Source organism: Alligator mississippiensis, chromosome 9 (assembly GCF_030867095.1).
Source record: "Alligator mississippiensis isolate rAllMis1 chromosome 9, rAllMis1, whole genome shotgun sequence".
NCBI classification, from domain to species: Eukaryota; Metazoa; Chordata; order Crocodylia; family Alligatoridae; genus Alligator; species Alligator mississippiensis.
The window spans coordinates 71,734,840-71,759,987 of record NC_081832.1 but is presented as its reverse complement, the minus strand read 5'-3'; the positions used below and the strand labels follow the sequence as shown (position 1 = coordinate 71,759,987).

Here is a 25,148-nt window from a genome sequence, read left to right as displayed (position 1 = left end):
ATTCCAAGATTTCAGCCCACCCCTTTGCTCTCCATGTGTAGGCAGCTGCCTGCTGAGCTTGCTGACATCGATGGTTTCCAGCTCAGTGTAGTGGCCATTTCAGAGCCCGTTCTGAGGTGCCGTTTTTTTCCGTGCACTGTAGAGGGAACCTGGGTGCCTAGCACAGGGGTCTGGGTCTGGTCCTGGCTCCTACCTTGGGGGTCTTTAAGAGGAGGCTTGATGTTTACTTGGCTGGGGTCATTTGAGCCCAGTTTTCTCTCCTGCCCAGGGCAGGGGGTCGGACTGGAAGATCTACAAGGTCCCTTCCGACCCGACTTCTATGAATCTATTCTGCTCTGGAGACCAGATTTGGCCCTTTGAGACTGTTTAGCTGTAAATGTCTTATATGGATCATGCATTTGAATAGCAAGAAGGTACAAATATTGTGGACAGACAGAGTTAGCCAAATCTCTTGATACCTTATCCCTAGTAGGGACTGCAAAACCAATCTCTAGCTTCCAAAATTGAGCGCTCCATTGTGATTACAGAGCATATACTACTTAGCTGCAAGAATACTACAGGTTTTTTTGCTGGATCACCAATAACAAATTGTGTTGTTATCTGAACAGTCTCCTCCGTAGGAGATTTCCATGCAGGCTCTCATGACTCTCATTAGTACCCATAGAGTCAGATCACTACTTTTTCTTTTCTCTCTCTTTCTCTCTTTTTTTTTTTTTAAGTTATTTTCAAATGTTGGTCCCAAAGACCAAAACTATTGGAATAATTAGCAAAGCTCTGCCTTTTAATGCTGACTGGTTCAAAAGATCATAGTTACATTGCCCCAGTCTAGTACTAGGGGGAGAGTGGCAGTGAGATACACCAGATTCACTCTGCATGCACCACCTCAGCTGAAAGTGGTGTAGTTGGTTTTTGTGGTAGTTGCATGCACACCATTTCCAAAGCTCATGGGTGCTCACCAGTACCACACTACACCACTTACACCACTTCTGCTTGGGGCAGAGTGCATGTGGGCAGGTGGACCGTGTCTTGCTGCAGCAGCGTGCCCATGCTCAAAGGGGCATGTCGTGTACACAATCAAAGCACTCTTCATTTGGACAATGTGAGGACCAGTAACTCGTCCAGTAATTTTTCTGTGCGTGAGAAATCAGAGGGTCATCTCCCTCTACTTCCCCCCACCCCTTCCCTAATCAACCTATTAATTGCATGTTGGAGATGCTGGTTTAATTATTCCGCAGGACCTTCAAGCTGCCCACAATGAAGCATTTCCTAACACTTTGGGGAAGCCCTTTTTTTAAGCCTGGTGTATTTGGGGGAGGAGAAGCTGTCAGTACCCTAATACTTTACCATGTTTTATACTTTCAGAAAATTCGTTTTCTGTCTAGCATGCGAAACACAGAAAATTTTTCTGGGAAGAATGCTTATAACAAGCCCACGAGATACCAGGTAATAATAGTATGAGAGCAAGAGCAAAGCTAAAGGTCTGGCGGTGAAAAGGGCTTGTTGGCAAAGATCAAATTTGTTGACTTACAGTGAGCTCCCATCTTGTGACTGGCCAAGCAATGACCAGTGCCAAATCAGAGGGAATGAAGGGCAAATAGCACTGGTGGGATTGTGCCCAAAACACTTCGCAGTAGCTTAAGAGAACATGGTGGTATATCGGCTGCATTTAACACCAACACAGTTGCCATGTTAAATCCAGGCAGCAGCATTGAACCTAATGCAAGAAATACTCCACATAGCCTCACATTGGCAGCATTTCATTTTGTCATGACATAATGTCATCTTTCTCTTTCTGTCCCTATGCCTTTGCCACCATGCTCATGTGTTTTCTCTGGCCATGAGTGGAGCACGCAATGTGATGTGTTACAAGAATAACTGAGAGGGGCGATAGCAGGGGTGACTTCCCATGGCAGGAGTAACTCCATTGTCATTGTTTTGTAATGCCCTGAGTATTAACGCTACTAGGACACTTATTTTCTGAAGAATCAGTGGATTTTGCATGTGTAGTAGCACAACTCCGCCAGCAAAATCTCCACCATCAATTTTTCTTTGATTGCCCAACTAAGCAAATATGTACGAATGATCTGAAAGATACTTGAAGGCAAAGACATTTAAAGAAGGTTAACACAGGCAGCAGGCCTGTGCGAATAGGGAACTATTTGATTCGGGTGCAGATTCGGCTGATTCAGATGCCAGCGATTCGATTTGGAGCTCCAAATCGGTTTTCTGCTTCGATTCGGCCGAACTGGCTCTGAAGCTTCAATTCGGAAAAGATTTGGAGATTCAGTCATAGGGTATAATGGGGAATCAATGAAATATCTATAACAAAGTTATATCCTAAAGCTTCCAGTAATTCGATTCAGATTTGTAGAGTTGGCCTCCAAATCATCCCTGCATCCGAATAGTGATCCAAAGCTTTGCACAGCCTAGCAGGCAGTTGTTTGGCAGGATAGCAATGGATAAATAACTGTGATTGTACTATGTTCAGCATTGGGCAGGGCCTGCCTTTTTTTCTGAGTTTGTACAGCATGAGTCACTGTGGCCTCCTAGGGGCACTGTAGGTGATCAATAGGGCCTGTGTTCAAAGATGTCTTAAATTGTCTGCACCATGTATGGAAGAGCCGCTCGCATGCACACCCACCCATCTGCTCCTGCACACACATACCAAACCTGGAAACACGGTAGTGTAGCAACTCCAGAGACCACTCTGGCATGGTGGAGAAAAACAAGCCTTGAGAGTAACTATGGGAGAAACACCTCCAGAGCAGCCTAAGCACTGCCACTCAGGGTTTGGTGTGCGAGTGGGATGGAAGAGACAAGGTTTCCTCGGGAACAACCCAAACACACTGTGGACGCCGTGCAGACATGCCTGTAAGCACTTATCCCCAGACCCTAAAAGGCATTTAGGTCCCTAACTCCCATAGGTTTAAGTGTCTAATTCCAATAGACACTGAAGTTTTTTGATAAAACCCTCTCAGGACTTTAGGCACCTAAAATTTGAACCATAAGTACCCAACAACCAGATTGTTGAAGTATTTTGGCATTACCAGGCCTACACAATTTAGGTGGCTAAGTTCCACTTTTACAAATGACTTAGACTGTTAAATCACCGAGGGTGTGAACAGACATTGTCTTAAAGGAGGAGGCTTTGGAGTCCTATCAGCTGTTCCATTGCAACCATTTCATTTGTCCCCCCTATCCTGGAGTACGTAATGATAAGTCTCCCTGTTTCATTCAGGAATAACATGCCCTCTTTTAACTCCAGTTACAATGGGATAGGAGCAGACAGATGAAACAGTTACAGTAGATTCATCTGAACTGTGGTAACACCCCTCCTCTCCTTTAAAACAGCATAATTGTTTCTTTGTCTGTACTGTTTGCCATTGATGACATGTTTGCTGTAAATTAAAAAACCTGGTGAGAATAGAAAAAAAAAAAGTCAAATTCTGCCAGTCACACTACTTCTCTAGGTTTTCAACAACAGAAGCTATTATTTTCAAGTTAGAATGACAAAGGGTCATGCCAGGTCAGGGCCCACCTCTACCAGGCAACTCTCTACTAATGCCAAAGGCAGCACTGAAAAACTGATCCATTTTATAAAGAGAGATTGTATATATATATGTGTGTGTATCTATCTATCTATCGATATAGATATTGATATAGATATAGATATATGCACACACACACACACACTGTTTCTACCAGACTTATCCTCAAAGGACATTGCTGAAAATGTCTGAAGTTTGAGGAAAGAATTGTAAAAATAATAAAAGGCGGGGAGGGGAGGCAATGGCATAGATTACAGAGGGAACAAACAGTACAGATCAGTTCAGTAATCAAGCCAGCAGATAACAGTTTTGTGCACCTAGGAGAATGTCTAATGCAGTAGCTGCTCTCCTGGCCATTTCATATGGCTAGATTTTTAATGTGATATTTCTATACTGCAGATATTTCTATACTGCAGATAAGTGCAATTTTCTGGAGGATTTTAGAGGCCCCTAATGCTGTGACAATGTAAAATGGCCAAGGCATGCAGAACGAGAAGTCTGAGAGCTCCAACGACAGGGCTGTGACTTGCAAAGTTCAAGTGATGCACGTAGGAGCTTTGTCAGAAAAATACAGGACAGATTTGTGCTGGGTATAAAACACCCATCTTGCTCTAAGCCTGTGCATGGGTCTGATGATCAGGGTGACAAGGTGGGGCCCTTAAATTGACAATGAATTTGGCAAAGTGGGTTGATATGCTGAGCTGAGACCCCCTTAACTAGCATCTGAACCTCCATCAAACGGTAACAACCTCTGGTTACTCTTGACCTGGAGTAAGCAGTGTCTCAATTGAGATCCATCATATCTGGGCATATCTGAAACACTTAATTTAATCTTACCAGCCCCCTGCAATGTGTGACAGTATTACCATCCCCATTTTACAGATGGAGAACTGAGGCCCAGCAAAAGTTAAAAAGCATTTAGGATACCATTGACAAATCTCAGTCTCCTGACACAAGATTGTCCTTTCATTCTCATTCCCAGCATGCCAAGATCTACAGAAAGTACTAGAGTAGCTGATGGTACAGAGAGTACTTGAAGGTTGGGCCAATATGTACATAAAGGAGACTGATTTCAGAATACAAGGTAGTGATTTACAAGTAGTTTATCACCTTGTCTAATCACAAACAGTCAAAAACCTAAGGCTGAATCGAAGTAAACTTCATAGGCTAGTCTAAGCTGTGTAGATTGAACCAATAAACAAATGAACAGACATTCACTTTTGATTCCAGAAATGTAGCTACATGCCTGAAGTGCATCAGGCCAGAAGCCGGCAGGAGTGGGGTTACTGGAGGTTTTTTACCTGCAAAGTGCTGCCCTTTCTGGAAGGCAGGCCTTAAGTCATCTCAAACCAAGCACCCCACATCAATAGATACTTCTGGAAATTTGAGCCAGGTGGTTTTTTTTAATTTCACTGTGCCAGTAACTATGTTATGGAAAAACCATTTCACTTACTCTAGCACAAAAGGAAAAGAAAAAGTAGCAGAGTTGAAGGAAAGTGGGCATGCAAAACTAAATGGCTACAATACACCAATAAGGCAAAAATACAGTCGAATGTCTCAAAGCCCAGAAAGTGATCTTCCCCTGGCAGAATCTTGGCCAAAATGCATCGCGTTCTTGGTTTTCGATATCCACGGACAAATCTTACTACAGCATATGTCCTGGTGTAGTTGCCACCATGACAATCTTCACCCTTGCCACTTGAAACTGAACTTGACCACAGTATTGGGAGCATTTCCCATTGTAAATACAGGCACACCAGCAAATATTGTGGTCAGTGCAGGTAAATGCTATGCTATGCTATGGTAAATGCCAAGATAATAGCATGAATTGTGTGTTGATTCCTTGTTTTTCTGTGACTTCCCTGTTTCCATCTCCTATTTTTAAAGTTATTTCTTTTGAATCCAGCCTTTCCCCACTTTCCCCAAAATGTTCCTCCATTTATGTTTTCTCAGGTGGCAACACTACCTCCCTCTGGATTCTGCTACCTTGGCCATCTCCAGCATACAGTACGTGCACTGTGGCTCATGTATACTTTCCTTATCTGACCCACCTGGTTAGCCAGATCTCTCTCCTGGTAGGAAGACACAGTCCTTAAATATTTCACTTTTCATTACTTCAAAGCATATATACGAGTAACCAGATATTTATTGGTCATTCACATGCCTTATGTTACTATAGAATGTAGTTCTCATGAGGGAAGCCTGGATTTTTGGATGTTTCAGAGACTTTGGAAAGTTTCATAGTTTCTAGGGTTGGAAGGGACCTGAACAGATCATCAAGTCCGACCCCGTGCCCTGATACTAAGTTTCTTAGCAACATCTAAAGCAAAATGTGAGCCTGGACCAGAGAGAAAGTTTTCCTTCCACAGTCGCTGGATGCTCAATAAGTAGCAGTCAGGGCAGGTATTCTTGAAGGCTAATGGTGAGTCGTTCTCAGTTAATCTCAGGAAAGATTCAGGATCCAGAAAACCTAGAGAAAGAGAAGAAAAATATTGAATGGACTCAATAATGTCATTTGGACCCTGTATCGTGTTCCAGCTGGTGGTGAGCTTCACTTCACCATCGGTGGCAGAATTGAAAGGAACAAAGCAAGAGGGGGGCCTGATCATGTCCCTTCACTCCTCATTGCATTAGAATATTCCTTCCAAGTGGGTATCTGTACATCTCCAATCTGTCTGAGCCTTTCAAAACTTGACTGAGTATCTTAACCAAGTGCTTTACCCAGAACCATAATTTAGGTGTCTAGAACAGATTTAGATGCCTCACTTTGGAGAGGTAGTTTCGTTTACTCCTTTTGATGTATTTCCATTCTTTAGATTATTTTTAGGGCAGTTTATTAATGTCTTTTGCATAGTAAAGATCTGAAAACAACACACAACTCTGAGTGTATCCTAGGAAAGAGACTATCCTCCTTTTTTATTCTATGGATAGATCTGCAGGCCTTCTGAGTTTTTGCAACAGCATCACATTGCAAGCTCATAATTACAAACATTGCATATCATACTCATATATTTCTTTATTTCTTTTTAACCAGCAAACTCCTCTTTCATATTTCTATGTAGTATTTTTTTTTCCTTGGATGTAATCAGTTCATACTATTTTTCTAAGCTAATTCTTATTCATTTTAATCCACTTCTCTAACTGTGTTCCATTTTTCTGAGGGTCCTTCACTGAGGGCCCTCTACACATTACATTTATGCTGCAATTAACCCATTTATCACAACATAAATGGCAAGGATGCTACACATGCACCCAATTTAAGGTACCATAAAATGGCGAACCATCCATAAAAGTGTTTCTCATATAATGTAGAACATTCTTATGGCTGGTTTGTAAGGAGCCTTCAATTGAAAATGTGGTGTCCACACATCAGGGCTCTTTGGGGCTGATGCTTAATAATCAGCTGATTGTTGAAATCAGCACTGGACATCCCCAGTCTTCAACCTGCCTGCTGACAACATTGTCAGCACCAGCCTAAGACAGCCCTGGTTTCCAACTGCCCCAGGCCTAGTGTTAGCAATCATCTGACAATTAATTGGTTTTTCAGTCCTGGCCCAGACAGCCCCCAATCTTGAACTAGATCTTGGTCTCTCCAGGGTTGAGGCCAGCTGCTGGTCCTTTTTGGCCCCAGGATGGTATTGAGTTATGCTGGGCTGCAGGCACCTGGCTTTCAATTTGCCAGTGCAGAGAAAGCCTGGGATCATGATTCCCAACTTCTTCTGCACTGGTGAGATGAAAGATGCAACTGGGATCTGATCAGTGATTTCACAATTGTGCTTCCTGCCATGCATATGTGGTATGGCAGGAGGCACAATCATTGGGATCGAGGGTCAGAGCCCATGGTCCTTTGAATTAATGTGTGCCAAGGGCCTGGGTTTCCTATTTCTCCTTGAAGCCTTATCCAAAGCTTACCAGAGAAAACGACTCTTTTTACTGAAATTGATGAACTTTGGATCAGGTACATGGTCCATTACAGTAAGTAGTTGCATTCTGAGTCATTAATGAAACTGGTTTCCCTCTCTCAAGATTCTTTTCTGCAAATATTTGAAACAGCAACATGCCTAGCCAAGACCCCCAGAAACCTAGACCAGACCTTATGCATAGCTTGCTCTTGGATCGTATCTGTTTACTCTTTGAGTAGAGGCTCCCAAATTCACGTGTCCTACAATAGGCTGTAATATGACTTTCATCTAGGATCCTTACTTGTGCACAACCCATTACTGTAACGTGAAGTGCATCATGGAAGAAGAAAAACCTGGATACTGGCAAAAGTCAACTGCAAAACTTAACTTCGGTGGAGCCAGGATTTCTCTCACAGTGAATTCAGTTGCTTAAGCAGTGCTTAACAGATGTAGAACGCAGAGATGTAGGCAAGTCTATTCCCATTTAACCATCTTGATTCATTTTTCAGAAAATAATGAAGCGTCTTATTAAGCGGTATGTACTGAAGGCTCAGGTGGATCGAGAAAATGATGAAGTCAATGAAGGTAAGTGGTTTGTACTATTGATAATGGTATGACCACTGTGAGAACCGTGTCACATGATAGTGTTGTTAAGCTACAACTACTGTGGCCAATCAGAGATTGGTAGCTGAAGCTCCTGGAGACACCTTCTCAGTGGGAAGGTGGACATGGGTGGCTTCAAACCACCTGTGTGCACTTGGAATTCCAAGTTTCTCTCGCAGCGAAGGATAACTGCCCTGCCGTACATATAGATCCACCCACCCCAGCCTCATAGTCTCCGGTACTTCCCCTCCATGCGACCTTATAAAGGGACTTGTATACGGGAAACTTATGACTGCCCTGCACAGTATCTGCACTGTTGGACTTCTTCTCCTAGACTCTGTCATACAGGGGCTACAGTGGAGGAAAGGCTTCCTCCTAGTATCTGTAATATGCTAAGCCTTCTACATTTCATAACATGATCCCATTCTTTATTTGCCTGGAATATAGGTTTTTCAAGTACATCCATATTTCTTAATGGCACGTTAGTGCCTCCCTAGGGGTCTTTGAAGGTCCCTTGTCAAAACCTTGGTCTGAATCATCCTCAGGTAGAAAGGATATATAGTTTCCTATTCTATATAGCACTCTACTTATTGTGCACAGGCTCAAAGCATCATTTCTCCAAATCCCCAAAAAGGTTCCAAGGTAAACCAGAGACTTTTAAGTGGAACAGTAGAGGTTTTAGAAAGAACAGGAACTTTCTACATAGGACTGTTGTCAGCAATGTGATTAATTCTGTGATTAGTTCAGTATGTAATTCATAATTGATTCATTCAGTATGTTGCAGTGTGGTTCTGAGTAGCTACTATTAGAGCTGGAACGCCAGTTCAGTTCCAGCACAACTCATTTCAGTCCCATAGGTTATGCTCCTAACTTAACTTGTTCTCAGGAATTAACTATACCAGGACTGGTATAATTCAACCTTATTAACAAGATTACGTATATCTTTTTTCTTTTAGGAGAACTTAAAGAGATTAAGCAAGATATTTCCAGTCTCCGCTATGAACTTTTGGAAGAAAAATCACAAGCCACTGGAGAGCTGGCAAGACTAATACAACAGCTGAGTGACAAGTTTGGGAAGAACTTAAATAAGGACATTTGAGGGTAAAGAAAGGGAAAGCTGACTAGTTTTCTAAACATTTATTTGATATTTCAACCAGCATTTTAAGAGAGCAAAAACACTGCAAGAGATGAGTACTGAACACTCAACTTTTTGCTAATTAACAAATATTGGTAGGGGCACTGTGCATTAGACTGTGGTATTGGATGAAGCCAATGTTCATATAAATCCTTTATGATATAAAGGGGACGCATCTGTGTAAAAATGAGCCCATCGACATCAGATGTAGATGCACCACCTCCAAAAGATAATCGTGGTTATTCTAGATACCCAAAGCACCTTTTACGAAGGCAAAGGGCCAAATGCTCACCTGGTATAAACTGACATAGCTCCAATGAAGCTACGCTGATTTATACCACCTGGGGATCTGACTCACCAACACTTGGGTTTAGAGCTGGATGAAGCCTGCTGAAGAGTGCTCCATGAATACCCATTCCTATTTTCAAACATAGTCACATTCCCATATGTGTGCACACTCCTTTTCTGTTTGCTTTTCATGGTCGTCAGTAAAATTGAATTTGAATAGCGCTGTAGTTAATGAAAAGCAAATGTAAAGTCACACACTAAAATACAGTCCTCTCAATTACTCTTCCCAGGAGTATTTGTCCTAGAGATTTAATGGGAAGAGTTAACTCATCCAATTCAAAGAAGAGCAACAACACTATGTGACCAATCATAATGAAGCAACTCAGCTCAAATTTGCGATGTCAAATGGCAAGCCACGGAGTAAATGAAATTTATAGGCGCACGGTTGGATAGTTTCAAACCATAAACGCGTTAATTAAAAAGAAATAAAATCTCACTGACGAAGGACATCCCATCAGCACAAAGGGGTATTTGCCAACTGAATGGTTTGCTGTGAGTTGTGTGTTCAGCTCAAAAACAAGGAGAAATTAAACCCAGTGACTCAGTGTGATTGCAGATTGCACTCTTGCAAGTGAAAAGCGATCAGTCCGCACAACACAGCTGAATATTCAGTTGCTTCTCGTTTAGCTGATGTTATGGATTTCAGCTGTTGAAAGCACACCTTACTACTTTGGAACCACTAAACTGTATTATTTGTTTACAAGGCGCACCTATAGGCTGACCATTATATTTAGATATCAGCTCAGAAAAATAAGCAGGACCAGAAGGTGACCTGTGACCAGATCTTAAGTGCCAGATGAGAACACAGATAGCCTAATAGAATAATAGTTATATTTGTAAAAAAAAAATAAATAAAAAAATAAAATAAAAAGTGTACTGTAGGTAGATCTGTTTAGAGAAAAAAACCAACAAAATAATGTATTTTTACCTTTAATAAGATTATCTTGTATACTGTCATATTTTTACCTAAAAATGGAAAACAAAATAAAATTACCTCATAATATTTTGTTGTACCACGTGTGAAATGTTTGCCTGATCTTTTAAACATCCAGCGCACAGAACACGTCCTCGTCCTTGTGCAATGGGGGAGCAGTTAGAGCATCTGAGGATAGAAGAAGGACTCAGCAGCAAGTCTGAAAGCAACAAAGTAAAAATAAAGTCGACTTTCTGCAAACCATCAACACCCAGACACTCAGTAAATCCATAGGGGAGATGTTTAGTTGGAAATGTCTGTACCACGATTGATCCATGAGTGCATGTAAAAGGTAACCGAGATAGTTTAGTAACAAGGGGACCAACCTTTTTGGCAAGCATGGCACAAATTTACTCCACACCCTCCCCCACTTCAATCCCCTTCCCGATCTGCTGCTCTGTTTTCTGCTCTCAGGCCTGTGCTGACTTGCTGCTCTGCTTTCTTCTCCCTGCCCTATGTGCCGCCACGTTCCATGCTCCCTCCTTGATCTACCGGATGCCACACTGAGAGGTAGCCCTGACCTAGCGGTACCATTTGTGCTACTGAACTTCTGAGTCAGAAATAACACTCAGCAGATGAGACAACTAAAGCCTTGTTCCCCACGTGTAACACCCGTTCGAGAGGTGATGTGACATGTTAGAGCGCACCAGTGTTTTCCTATTATTTCCAGTAGTGGAAAATTGTCTCTGTTTTACGATCGGTTGCAATGCAATATCAGGATCAAGCGCTGCTCACCAAGAAAGCCCCACATGATAACAGCGCATGGTGGATAGTCTTACATTGCACGTTTACAGAGGGATTTTTCCCTCCCTTTGAAAGAATGAACCCCATACCCAGGGGTCACTTTGCACTATCTCGCTCTGTTTAAACCAGGAAATTCTGCTGAATGAAAGGGCCTGACTCGCACTTTGAAAACTGCACGGGTTTTACCAGGCCATGGTTATCAAGAGAAATGCTTTCTGAAAGATCTTGGCAACAATGAGGCGTTAGCCTTCAGTGTTATTGTAAGCAGAGGTGTCACTACCAGGTCGGTACCTGGGTGGTGGCAGTGCCAGGGGCTGGTAGCAGTGGTAGCTGCTACTTCTGTGCCCCATCTAAGCAGCTGGTGCCCGCTTTGCCCACCCCTTGCTAGGCTACTGATCATGCATACAGAGCACTTTCAGGCACCACACTCTGCATTTACGGCACACATGGGGATTCCTGGTGGGGTATCCTTATCCGTTTGTCAGTCTGAAACCCCTTCCCCCAAGACACTTCCTTAGGCACTGCCCTTCCCCATCACAGACCTGTTCAAGCAGCTGACCTACGCATTCATTTCTTTTTAGGGTGGGATCCTGTTATCAATCTGTTCTTAACTGAACCTCTTGGTTATGCCGTCCTCCTCCCCGCCCCTGGCTGTAGAGTCCCAGGGAACAGCCAAGAGGCTTGGCACCCGCAGCCCTGCAGGGCCATAGAAGCAGCTTCTTCAAAATGAAAGTAGGTTTATTTTGCCTGAGGACACAAGACATTCAGACAAGGATTGAGCCTTATGCACGCACAACCTTCCCTACATTTGCCATTCCCCTCAGGCGTCTAAGGAGACGTGACTTAGCCTTGGTGTCCTTGGTTCTCATGGGGACCAAGTCAAAGCCTGCCTTTGGCAAATCCTGCCTTTCAGTCCTGCTCTGTCAACCTGTTGGAGCGGAAAGATCTCCCCCTTCCTGACACTGGTCGAATAGCTCTCACCAGGGTTGCAACTGAAGATTTGCCTTTTCATAGCTAAATATGTTGCTACCGTGTCTACAGTGATGGTCCTTGTCTTGGTATTCTTGTAGTGTCTCATGTCTGGTTTCCTCGCACCCGGGTTTGCTCTAACTTGGCTTGCGGGCAGGGCTCTATCGCACTGATACAGAGCGGGCCATAAGATGTTTCCATAATAGCAGCATTCCCCCAGTTCTCCACAGCTGTCATTGTCATGGGCAAAGTCACATGCCAGCAAATGCAGGCTGAACAGGTCAACTGCATCTCCACTTCATAGTTAAATCACACAGTTTTAGTTGGGAAATAATGAAAAGCCCACTGACGTCAATAGGAGTGCTTCAATTGCCTTGGATGGTTCAGCTCTAAGCGGTGAAAATTGCAGTTGGTAAACATTTCGATAAGCATGATTAGTACTCCAATATGAATAGAGTTATTGCATTTTTTTCCTTATATGCCTTAGATTATGTACATCCATTCAGTTATCACCTGCTTTTCTAACACATACCTGTAGCGCTGCAGTTCAGTCAGGACCAGGTAGTCAAACTCATTGTTCGGCATATAGTAATTTCTTGTGACTGAATGTCAACTTTCTCTAGGTTTCAAGATGAAGATAAAAGAAGAGCAGGGAAAACACTATAAAAATACAACCAGAAGCCTCCAATCCAAAATTAAAAACAGATTTGCCATAGCCATAACTGCTTCTCTTTTGAGGTACTTTGAGATACTTTGGTAAGAAGAAGACAAGTTTCTTCTAATCTCTGACCCAGAGCCTTGACAATGAGACAGTGCAAGAAGATCTTAATCTGAGGTCATCGGGTTTTTTTATAAAGAAGTTTTTTATGAAAATGTTCTCATTGAAAGTGTTTGCCTTACCGAAACATTATAATTTTTTCAATGAAATAACTATTTTATTTGGAATCCTTTCCCAATTGACATAAAACAAAAGAAATTCTTCCTTGACTTGAATGGAATTAATCCTTTTTTTTTTATTCTCACTTGTCTAATATTTTTTCCCATTGATTCAGAGCAAAGTGTTCTCTTTGCAAACTTCTGTCAAAAAATATGGAAGTGGCGGAAATCAAGCAAGGGAAAGTTTGCAATCCCAAATGCTAAGGTGAGCAGATATGTTTGTGTCTACTGATCACTGAGCATTTTATCTTAAGAAACAGAAATGCTTCTGGGCTCCTGACCACGATCAGTGTGTTCAAACTGATCACACACCAACTGCAGAAACTTCCTCAGCCTGACGAAGGGTTTTTAAACCTGAAAGCTTGCTTAAAATTGTTTTCCAACTATTTAAGTTGGTCTAATAAAAGGTATCAGACTTACCCAAAGAACCTTGTCTGCCGATGTCCTTAGGCCAACACGGCTACAACCTACACCCCTTCAAACTGATCAGTGATTTGCCCGTATAGGGTAGTATAGGCACCTATGACCTTCTCTGGGGAGGCAGACGACAGAAGATGAAATTCAGTCTATGAGAGTAACGTGAAGTTATATACACAAAAATGCATAGTTTGTCCCTTCGCTGCTGCAGGTTGCTAACTCAGGTCTGCAGGGAAGACAAGCCAGGAAAGAAATGCTCCAACTGTGCGAGAGAAAACAAAAGTATTATTTTAACTTGCACGAACTACCCAATTATTGGATTAGCGGATTGCTTTATATCTGGCAAAGAACAAAATAGCACTGGGCCGTTAATGAAAAATAAGGCAAAATCCGGCAGTCGACTGGTTCTTTAAACAGCCAGATTCACGGGGATGGAGCAAATTTTGACCAGAGCTGGAAATCTGAAATGAAGGAGCAAATTAAACACGAAAGTGAAACGAATAAATACAGGGGGCCACAAGAGGGCACTGTAGGATGAGCATTGAAGGACCCAATTCTGTATCCTTGAGGCCCAAGGGGCTTTGCTGTTGCTTTCAGTGGTTCACCCTGCAGAATTAAGGACTTGAAGGGAGGCTACAGAAAGGGCACCTTTGTATTTTAGCTGTATTTGGAGGTTAATTCAGATCTGATCCAGGACCAGCCTCGGCTGCGACAGCCTCTGCCTGGAGCATCCTGTATGGGGAAACAAAAGAAACAACAGCGGCAGGAAATCCTGCCCCAAAAAGGACAGCTGCGTGTCAATTAAAACTTAACAGCACATAAAATTGCCGGAGCCTGGCTTTACTTTACATTAATCTGCTTGAGAAATGCACCTTCTGTCCTCCAAAAGAGACCGGCCTAATTAAAAGATATAAGAGATTAAGGCAGGCACGGGGCTTACATGCAGGAAATCAGAAAGTCTATTAATGAATTCACGGAGGGAGGGAGGGCGGCTGCTTTCAGGGGATGTTAAACAAGTCAATAAATGCTGTACTTGGCAACTCACAGAGCAGTGGCTGACAAAAAGCAGTTCCTGCAGCTCACAAAAGGCCGTGGTCCTCATACGGGGAGCAATCAGCAGACAGCCAGCTCCACAAAGCCAATGGAGGAGGAGACGGCCCAGAGACCATTGATTTCACTTAGCTGTTTTATGCAAGTAGAGGAGAATTTGGGGGGGCAATTTTGTTATTTCAGGCAAGGAGCCTGTCACTACCCTGCCCTGCCTTGAAGGCATTAAAGAGTCAGAGGCAATTAGATGCTGAACTGCATGTCTAGAAAGCAATTATGTGTCGGAGACAATGCAGTGGCACTAAGAAGCTGCTGAAGTTTTTTTTCACCTCTTCCCTCACCTTGACTCACATTCGCCTCTCTGACTAATCAGCAGCTGAGGAACAAAAGACTCCACAGGGTAGCTAAGGTTAATAAACCCACCCTGTAAAAAGCCTTTAAGATTGCAACAAATTCTACCATTCTGAGTGCATCTTTGTGCTTTAGTCGCATCTTCCCAGGGCTCTGGCCACAAAACTGTAGCAGCTGTATAGGAAGTGACATTAGGCATGAGGTTAACCTTCTCATGCTTAACCTCCTCCTCCCCACCCACTTTCTAGTTTCATTCACCTGTCATTAATCCAGAGAGTAAGGTTGGTTGGACAAAGCACTTAGCACAACGGAGCCCTAACTCTTAACTGAGGTGTTACTGGAAGAGAAGTCCGTAATAATGGCGACAACCACAAATACAACAGCAGCAACATATTTTTATATAATCAGTTAGTTAAAATGGCCATACAAGGTTGTTCTTCTCAGTCCAATTAAACTTCATTTACCTTCTTCCTACTTTCCAGGCTTCTCCCACACAAGTCAGCCCTGGATACAGCACAGGTTAAATAGAGCTGTCACAAAAGAAGCAATCACCGAGTCTCTCTCAGAGGTTGTGCTGTTGCACTTCTGTGGAATACACTGAAAACAGCCTTCCATAGGTTCTGAATGGCTATGATGGCATTGAAAAATAGCATCCCTTATCTGGTTTTACAGTACGTGCATATGAAGGGAAAGTGCTTGGATTCAACCCTTGTGGCTCCCAAACAATGGCTGCAGTAGAAGCCATGCCAAAAAAAGACGAAAGTTGGAGGACTCGACGACCCAGTCAAGCCAGACCTCTTTCACCAGTACCTGAGTGAAAAACTGGTGAATTCCAGTCATCAACAACAATGGGATACTGTCAGCAGTGCTTGGGGAGCCTTCAAGTCCTCTGTCATCAGCACCTTTGAAGAGACACTTGGATTCTCTACCAGGAAACATCAAGACTGATTTGATGGGAATGACCAGGAGATCCTAGAGCTGATTGATTGCAAGTGCAAGGTCTTTTGTGCTTGGCAGAACAACATCGATTCCAAGCCAAAGGAATTGAATCACCAACTAGCCAAGACAGAGGCCCAAAGAAGGACCCATCATATGAAGAACAAATGGTGGGAAGGCAAGGTGAAGTATATTCAACATCTCACTGACATCCACAATACATACAGTTTTTTTTCAGTACCACCAAAGCCATCTACAGTGCAAGCACTCGGGTACCAATCCCTTTGAGACTCAAGGATGGAGGAAACCTGATCAAGGAAAGGGGAGCCGTCAAGTAGTATTGGAAGGAGCTTTTTGAAGACTTTCTCATTTGAGACTCTGTTGAGTTCCATCTCGCAACACCCAGTCAGAGACAATCTAGGAATCCCTTCAATCCTTGATGAGGTAAGGGAAGCCATCAAGCAGCTGAAGGAAAATAAAGCATCTGGAGCTGATGGAATCTGCACTGAAATCTTCAAGCAGGAGCTACAGGAGCTCACATCAAAGCTCCATGTCCTAATCTTAAGGATCTGGAATGATGAGGAAATCCTAGATGACCTTACAGATGCCATGATTGTGACAGTCTTCAAGAAAATGGGACTAACACTTAATATTTAAAGGTCCTCCATCAACAAGCTCTTAATGAGCAGTCCCTGGCTCCAGTAATTCATATTTACAGTGTGACTCTGGAGAACGTTGATATTTCCCATACCTCAGAGGCCATCTCCTGTAGATGGCTGATATCAGTGAAGAAATCTAACATCACCTGAAAAGTGCAAGAGCAGCCTTTCGGTACCTGAGGAAATATGTGTTTCATCAAGAGACACCTCAAGTTACTGGTACAGTACCATCCATGTTGCCTGAGGAAAATCCTTTGACTGCAATGGGAAGACAGATACACCAACATTAGCATCCTCTTGCGAACAAACACCACAGGCATCGGGGCAATGATCATCTTACATCAACTTTGCTGAGCCGGCTACATTATCCAGATGTCCAAGTCCTGACTCCCAAAGCAAATTTTATTCTCCCATCTTAGTCAAGGTGTATGCTCAAGAGGAGGGCAGAGAAAGACCTTCAAGAACATCCTCAAGGCCAACTTGAAAAGATGCAACATTGACATCAACTCATGGGAAACTATCACTCAGGACCACCCCAAACAGAGGAAGACTCTTCTGCGAGGATCTTAGTACTTCAACATCTTATGATGACAACAGGAGATGGAAAAACAGGAGTGGTAGAAACAGCATGTCATGGACCAAATCAAGATCCAGAGTCACTCACCCCCATGGGAAAATGTCCCTGAGTCTGTCAAACCCCAAATCAGCCTCATCAGCCATCTTGGACTCATGGATAAAGCAAGCATGGAAGACAATCATCCTCAACTGTGAGGGTTTGCTGATATATATATGTGCATGGCAAGATAGTCCTGCCCCAAAGAGTTTACAGCATTAATGGGACAGACAGACACAGAGCAGAGGAAATGGAATATTGTTATGTCTATTCTAGAGAAAGTCGGACTAGGAACCGAATTCAAGCCTTTTGAAGTAGGAGCCAATCTAACCCAATCCACTACTTATAAGGCAAGCCATCCCCACTTCCCATGCATCACACATACATTTTGGAGGTAGGACATCCAGCCATCTTGTTCAGTGCAGATAACAAGAAGGTTTCAGGCAAAAACATAGACATAAATAAATGTGCATACGTTCTTTTGAGAAGAAGAGCCCTAATACCTCCATATCAATACCTAGACAAATCTTCTGTATGGTTTAATTAAAAAGTAAAGCCAAACAGGAAGGGGGAAATAATGTCCAAAGGGAACAAAATTAATAAGGCAGTTGAAGAACTATAGCTCCTTTATAATCAGCATTTGCTTAAGCGTATCTGTCAAAGTTCCATGAAAGAGTTTGAGTGGAATCCCTCAATAGGATAAAGAGGGATTTGAGAGGTTTTAAAATATTAATGAATAAATAACAAGTCTGTTAATACTTTTGACTAATCATTCAATTGCTAATAATTATTTCTGCAGCTGGAAGGGCTTAACTGGGGCTTCCACAGTGTCTGTGACCTTGAAGTTTATCCTCAGTGACTGTGGACTCATTTCTGAGCAGTACTCTGGCCACTATCCCTTCCCCATCGATTCCGAATGGTCCCCCCCCCCCCCCAGTAGATTCTTCTCCTGGAGGATCTTCGTTTTGTACGTGGTCCCTTGACAATCACTCTCCCAACCAGCAGAAGAAGGGCATGGCTGGAATCAAAAGGGGCATGACTGGGTTCCTTTTTTCCATGCTTGTTGTGACAGTCCCCTGTGCTGGGGAACAGGTCTGACCAGGGCTATAGGCACCGATGTCCATATCAGCTCCTTAGTTCACAGGATACCATCAGGCATTGGCATTTATTTTCAAACAAAGTTTCTAGTCTTCACAACAGAAAAGAAAAGCTTAAAGATCAAACTCAAATCTCAGGGTGATATCTGCCAGAGTCTGCAGAGAGCCTATGATAACAGCCCTGCTAACACTGCATCGGCAAAGACTACTGTAGGCAGCAAGTGGAAAGGAATACAGCGATCTCTGCTCACTCACCATAAGCCAGTGACTGCAGCTGCTACAGTCTGCATATCATGGGTGGGACACTATACAACTTCCCGAATGGCTCTAGAAAAAGGTAGATTCCCCTTCCCATCATGACTTCAAAAAAGGTGGGGCTAAGGTGCAGATCCCCAACTGTAGAGCCATAAAAGGTCCCCGTATTGTGGTGCATCTAGTGATCTGGAGGATATCAGCATTGCTTCTTAACCTAATCACCAGAGGGCAGCCTCAGAATCAGTGTGGGGCCAGCCCCGTCTTCTCCTGACCTTTCTCACATATGGCCCTTGACTACCATTGATGGTCTAGAATCATGACCTTGGACAGCTAATGGCAACTGATGCCATGCAGTTGGGCACCAGTTCAAGACATCTGATGTTCAGTGTGTTTTCTAGCTATAAAAGTCTCAGCATTTCTAAAATACTTGATCTCATGGCAGAGAAGATGAATTGGGGGGGGGTAGTTAGTTCCTTTAGGCAGAGACTTCCCTTTTTGTTCTCTATAGTGCCCAACACAACAAAGCCCTAAGCCATGACCAGGGTCCCTAGACACTACCACAATGCAAATCATAAATGATAATAATAAAAATACAGTAAAAAAGGTGCATGTATGCACACACACACACGCACACACACACACGCAAATGTAACTATTTCTGAACCCCTCTTCTATCCCAAACTATTCACCCGGAAAGCATTCTAAGTCACCCTTCTCTCTACTTGGATTGTGAAACTGCACTTTTGCTTATATTCAGCTTCATTTTCAAGTCACCAGGGCCACAAGGCTGGGGCCATGACACTGCAGGAAAGAGAGAGGATTTGTTTCAAGACAAAAAAATCCCATTAGAAAAACAGTTCTCTGTTGGTTTTAGGATCTGCAAAACCAGCTTCTAACAAATCTTAAGATTTCTGGCCAAATTTGAGTGGCCACATCCCTCCTTCATAACCAAAGCTATTCTGTCCATGCCTTTGAGTGAGGATGTTTAAGAGAGGAGCTACCTGGCTTTGTCAATCAGATCTCAGGCCAGCCAAGGAAGACCAAAAAAGCACTCTGAAAAGCTATGAATAAAATCCATCCTCATCTCCGGTAACAGACAGCTCAAGTGAAGATCTCACCTATTTGCATTTTTCAGATCATTCGGTGAGCTCGCTGCTCAGTGACTTTCACTCAGTATATAGATTTTGTTAAGCTCCAAATAGTTGCCACAAGCACAGAGAGCAATCAAAAGCAAAGCATGCTGGTTAGATGACATTGGAGTATAACATTATTTAGAGTGAGACCGTTAATTTATTTCCTTGACATCACAGCATGAGCCTAAGGGTGGCATGCTCAGCATATGCTTTCCTGGCAATACTTAACTCCTGGAAGGTAGTGTTACTGAAGGCTGACAAAGGATAGGAGTGATCAAATAGCAGCTGCCTCCTCAAGAGCAGCAATCACTGCAGGGAAGATGCACAAACAGAAAAAGAGACCTTGGCAGCAAGAGAACAGGCTTAATTGTGCAAGGCCTACCTAATAGGAGTGACTAAAGTATGTGTGTTAAACTAATAATTAAGACATTAATGAAAACCCACAAAAGCTTTAGCGAAACAAAAAGTTTAAACAGAAAAATCTCTCTTCGATGAGTCCCTAAGTGTCACTCAAATTAGCACTGCTTAAAACCCGGGTTTCTTTTCCACGGAAAATTCAACTTTATGGTTAAAAAACAAACAAACAAAAAATCAAGAATGAAGTTTTCAGACATGGATGGAGGCTGGGTTCAAATTATGGGGAAGCTCGGGGGGACTGAGCCCCCCCCCCCAAATATGAGATGACAGCAAGATTTGAAAATCGTAACCGGGGAGGGGGGTCCTCCAATTTTATTAGGGCATAGTGATGGGCAACCTTTTTTTTTTGCAGACCCCCTCCCCCCGCCAAGACTCAAAGTGTAATTTGCACCATAGATGGAGGTGATCCTCCATGGGACCAGCCTGTCTGACAGCTCTGGCATTGACCCAAGTCTGGCAGTGAAGTTTAGCAGGGTGAGAGCCTTAAACATAGCCAAGCCACTGTGTGATACCCAACTGCCCCTGGCTCCTGGCAGAGGGATCTATTGGCGAGTTCAGAGGGCTGGTAAAGCTAGTTTCAGGAAAAAAAAGCTTGACCCTAGATGCTCAGGAAGTGTCACAAGGTGGGTGGCTAGTTTTATCCAAGTGAACGGATTCATCTACCACTTGAGTGTAGTTGAGCAGTCCATTGGCACAGGAAGCTCATTCAGTACCTGGACTCGGGGCAAGGTATGCAAACCACTGTAGATGCAGGGAGACTCTTACCTGTCCGGGCTCTCTGCACACTGAAAGCGGATGATATTGCTTCTGTAGCAGCGCTGGCTCAGGCAGCAGCAGCCCAATGGTGCAGGCTCCCTGGAACCAGTGCCTGGAGCCCCTTTTGCTGCTCCACCCACAGTATGCTATTGCTCACTTTCCCCCCACCCCCAGTTATGACATTAAAGGGAAGGAGGGGCTGATAGAGCTTGAAGAACTTGCTTCTGTGCTTGGTCTGTCACACCCCAAGTGTGGCTCTTGACAGTAAGTGATGGTGCGGGAGTCTAGTATTGGCTCTACAGGACTGTCTATTGTTTTGCTGTATTAGAGAGAGATGGATTTATAGGGTGGGATTTTCAAATGTGCCTCACTGAGACGGGAGCAGGTGTGCTTGCTTTGTACACTTCCTTGTCACTTAGGGATATTTAAAAATCCTGCCCTAATTTAAAGAGATTGACTTGAAACTGGGTTCAGCTGGCCATGTGCAATTCGCAGTGTCTTTGGGGTTCCTGCGTTGATCGAATATACTAATATGAAAAGGTTTCAGAAGGAGGAAGATAGGAGTTAGCTGGGGAAGTACAGAGCAGAGGGGAAACCATAGGTGTTCAAATGCACAAGCTCATTCTTGCTCAGTTGCTGTCGAAGCCGACAGGCTGTGCTCATGAACCGATAATCCAGCTGCGATGCAGCTTTGCTGCCTGTCCTTACCATGCTCTATTAAAGGTAAGCTAACCCTATGGAAAACATTTCCCCACCACACTCTGCTCTTGCAGGGTTTTTCTCGCTAATTATAGCAACTTTCAAGCATGCTTTAACAGTATGTGAAGCTTTACGACTCTGACCACTAATTAAGCTGTCTTCTCAACATCAAGCAATTAGAAGACTTTAAAGTGCTTCCTTGCTGGAAATGGAGATGACATTGCTTCATTTGTCTCTGGTGCAATCTCAAGCGGCTTTTCTTCCTTCCCCCTTTCTATTACTCACTCCTTCAGTGGATGGCGAAGCTGTGCCCATAACCCACTGAGCCTGATCCTTTAACTCCCTGCATTTTGTGTTATCTTTATACTTGCACAGATTGTGGCAAACCCTTACACATCAGAATCCTTTAGTTACATGCATGGTAGTTACTCCCACCAGTTACGGGCCCAGGTTGCCCAGGTGTAAAATTGCTACTCCAGGTTTCAATGGTTACTCCAGGTTATACAGACTTGTCAGCAAAATGTCTGGGGTTTGAATCACTTCTCACTTCGGGGGAAATCAGGCAGTGAATGACAGCAAATTCTCACCTCTGGCCCTTAGTACTTCCCATAACAAAGAGATTTTCTTGGCCCATATAGCCCACCTGGTCCTCTTTGACATGGGTTGAATCAGGACTGCATGACTTTCTCATAAGGGAGATGGGTTTTTCAAAGCTTTTATCCTTTAGCACCCTGCATTTTGTGTTATCCTTATACTTGTACAGCTTGTGGCAAACACTGCTGTGGGTCTCGTGCACCATTCTCATTTAGTCTCTTCTCTTGTCTCTTCTTCTCTCTGGAGAAGGTCTCCCACACATGCATTCCTCAAAGAACTTAAACATGGTCTTCAGAGCTGGAATCTATAATCTTCCTAGGCATATTTTGATTAAACGTGATACTTTGGTAATAAATGTACTGTCCCTCAATGTAAAGAATGCAGGCAGCCCTTTCTATTCCTTTTGTATGAGGTGGGAGTCAGAAATCTTAGCATGCTGATAGTGTAAACCAATGAACCCTCCCCTATAAACTCTAATTAAAAAAAAAGCCATGTGTAATAGCTGGAGAAGAGGCGAGCGTGTCTCTCCTGAGCTGGACTAAGGGGAAGGAACCTCACTCAATAATGCCATTTCCATCTCCAATAATAGAAATAATGTAGCAGGAATGAGAGGACCATTTTGAGAACTGGATGAAAGGATTAAATAATGTGGTACTGTCAGGATAATTAAACCAGGGCACTTTTCACCACTCGAAAGAGGGCTTCCTAGTAAAAACCATGATTTTCTCCAAATAATTAGCTCAGTGGCTTCTGGAACAAAAGGGAAGGCAAAGCAAAAGTAGAATAAGTAGCAGGTGCATTTGTGAACATAACACCACCAAGTACTGAAGATCTGGACACAACACATTTACTGTGGAATAAACTGATTCGGGGGGGTGGGGGGACATTATACCCCTCTCCCCCAGAAATTACACCCTCTTCTCCCACAGAATTCGATACCAGTATAAATTACATGGGGGTGGGAGGGTGTATCTGCTCCCAGGGTGAATTTAATCCATAGGATCAGCTATTATTTCAATGAAAACCTGCTGCTTTGTTTCACTGGTCAGATGTAATAGCAATCGTCCCACCAGGCAGATGGGGCAAGCTGGTTATGGGTCCACTCATTACCACAAAATAAATGTACTAAAGAGTAATATCTGGGAACAAATTATTCCACAGGAAGCATGTCACATGTCTCTACCCTCGGCCTCACTGCTTTCTGACATCTTCACCTACAGATTCTCCTTTTTTGTTTCAGAGTTGGAAAAAAACCCAACCCTTTAAGACTTTTCCATGTATACCAACTAAATCTGACACACAAACAGAGCACTGTCAGCTATATTTTATTCATGCTGAAATAAAGACAACATTTGGAATCACATTATTACTGCTCAAGACATCCTACTGAACTATTAAACTAGCAATTTGCTTTAAATTGCCACTTGGATTCTGTAAAAAAAAAATCAACCTGCAGACATTAGCTATACCTAGAAGATCTGAACATCTTTCTTGAGAGCTTCTAGCAGGTTTAGTCTACTGCCGTGCTATCATGTTCCCTCCGATTCATAAAGGATTCAGATTTTTTTTTTCCAGTTAGGGAGAGGAGTGCATTTCACGGATAATCAAGAATAATTAGAGACAAGAAAATATCCTGTCTTGAGCAAAGTGCTGGACTAGATAACCTCCTGAGGTTCCTCCAAGCCCTACATTACCATGACTAATAACGGTATTCAAAAGAAAAGCCTAATTAAAAAAAATGTCCTTGTTCATTCCAGACTGCATTCACTTTTTATATCACCTAAAAAATAAGCATGCATAGCAAATAAAATGTAGGGTCTAGTGTTTTTCCAGTTTTTGCTTTCCAACATTTTCAAGCAGAAGCCATGCAAGAAATTCATCAAAGTCAAAGAAATTTGGCCTAAACTCAATTGTCTTGTCATCTTTCTAGTGGATAGTTCAGTGAACTATGGACATGTTCATAGTCAAGAGTATATGAAGGTAAGCCCTGAGGGGCCTGGGACAGGAAGCAGTGCAGAAGTCCTACAGTGAGCCCCTTACCAGTTTTATTATCTGCACAGACATTATGTAACTTTTATCTTTATGGTAGGGCTGTAGTGCTGTTGTAGATGTGATGGTTCCAGAAATGTATGAGAAGCAAGATTTTTATGATGTCATGTGCTGATTCAACTACTCTACATCCATCCAAAAGGTCCCCTGCTATAGGTTTTGCACATTAACAGCTACTGAGCATACCTCTGGCCTCTAACAAGCATTTCAGTGAAAATGCAAAAACTTGGTTTGGTATTTGGGCAAACCCATGATTGTACATGCAGTCACAGCAATGAGCTGGTATTTCAGCTCTGTGTTACAGGATCTCATTCAGCAGACTTTTTCTTTTTCTTTTTTTTTTTTTCTTGCATACAAAAAGTGTGGAAAGGTCAGATCCTGGGTCAGGCCTACTGCTAAAGTGGGCAATAAGAAGAGTTAAGGTGGAGGAAGGGGGTGCAGCATTTATTTGATGCTTCTGATCTGACTGGCCATATCAGCCCATAACAGTTGAATGACATGTGCTACTGCAGGAAAACTGCACTTGTTCCTAGGATGATGTATTTAAAATAGGCCTTACTTCCTCAGTGAACTAGGTCCTCACTTCAGGCCATCTGGAGCATTTGTTTTACAAAGAGATTTGGAAGTGTGGAGTTTTTGTTATTACCTGGTATGTCCTCAATGCACGCTGAGCCTGAGCTTGCTCTTGGGTACCACCGTCCCCTCCCCACCATAACTTCTCTCTCCTATATTCACCAAAGTGATGATCTTTAGGGAGGGAAGTGCTGGGTGATTTGGGGGGGTCATAAACCTAGGTTTCCCCTATAACACTAGCCTGCCACCCCATCTAATTTCTTCTTTTTTTAATCATATAAGCACAATTTGCCTAAGATTGCATTAGAGCCACACTGCAGCTGTATGCTTCGCATTGATGGCAGCTGAAATGGCAGTTCCTCAGCTAATCAGCCCTTTCTGGAAGTTGTGTTTT

At 43.0% G+C, this 25,148-nt stretch overlaps 1 protein-coding gene across 1 annotated transcript in view; it reads left to right on the top strand.

Annotated features, from left to right (window-relative positions):
• The window catches only part of TRPC7 (transient receptor potential cation channel subfamily C member 7), a 122,016-nt gene extending 111,488 nt beyond the window's left edge, over nt 1-10,528 (top strand). The window contains exons 10-13 of the mRNA XM_059733423.1: nt 1,363-1,443; nt 5,502-5,555; nt 7,960-8,035; nt 9,010-10,528. Coding sequence (XP_059589406.1) covers nt 1,363-1,443; nt 5,502-5,555; nt 7,960-8,035; nt 9,010-9,152 — 354 coding nt within the window. The 3' untranslated portion in view covers nt 9,153-10,528. The remainder of the gene's footprint in view (nt 1-1,362; nt 1,444-5,501; nt 5,556-7,959; nt 8,036-9,009) is intronic.
• The last annotated feature ends 14,620 nt before the right edge of the window (nt 10,529-25,148 follow it).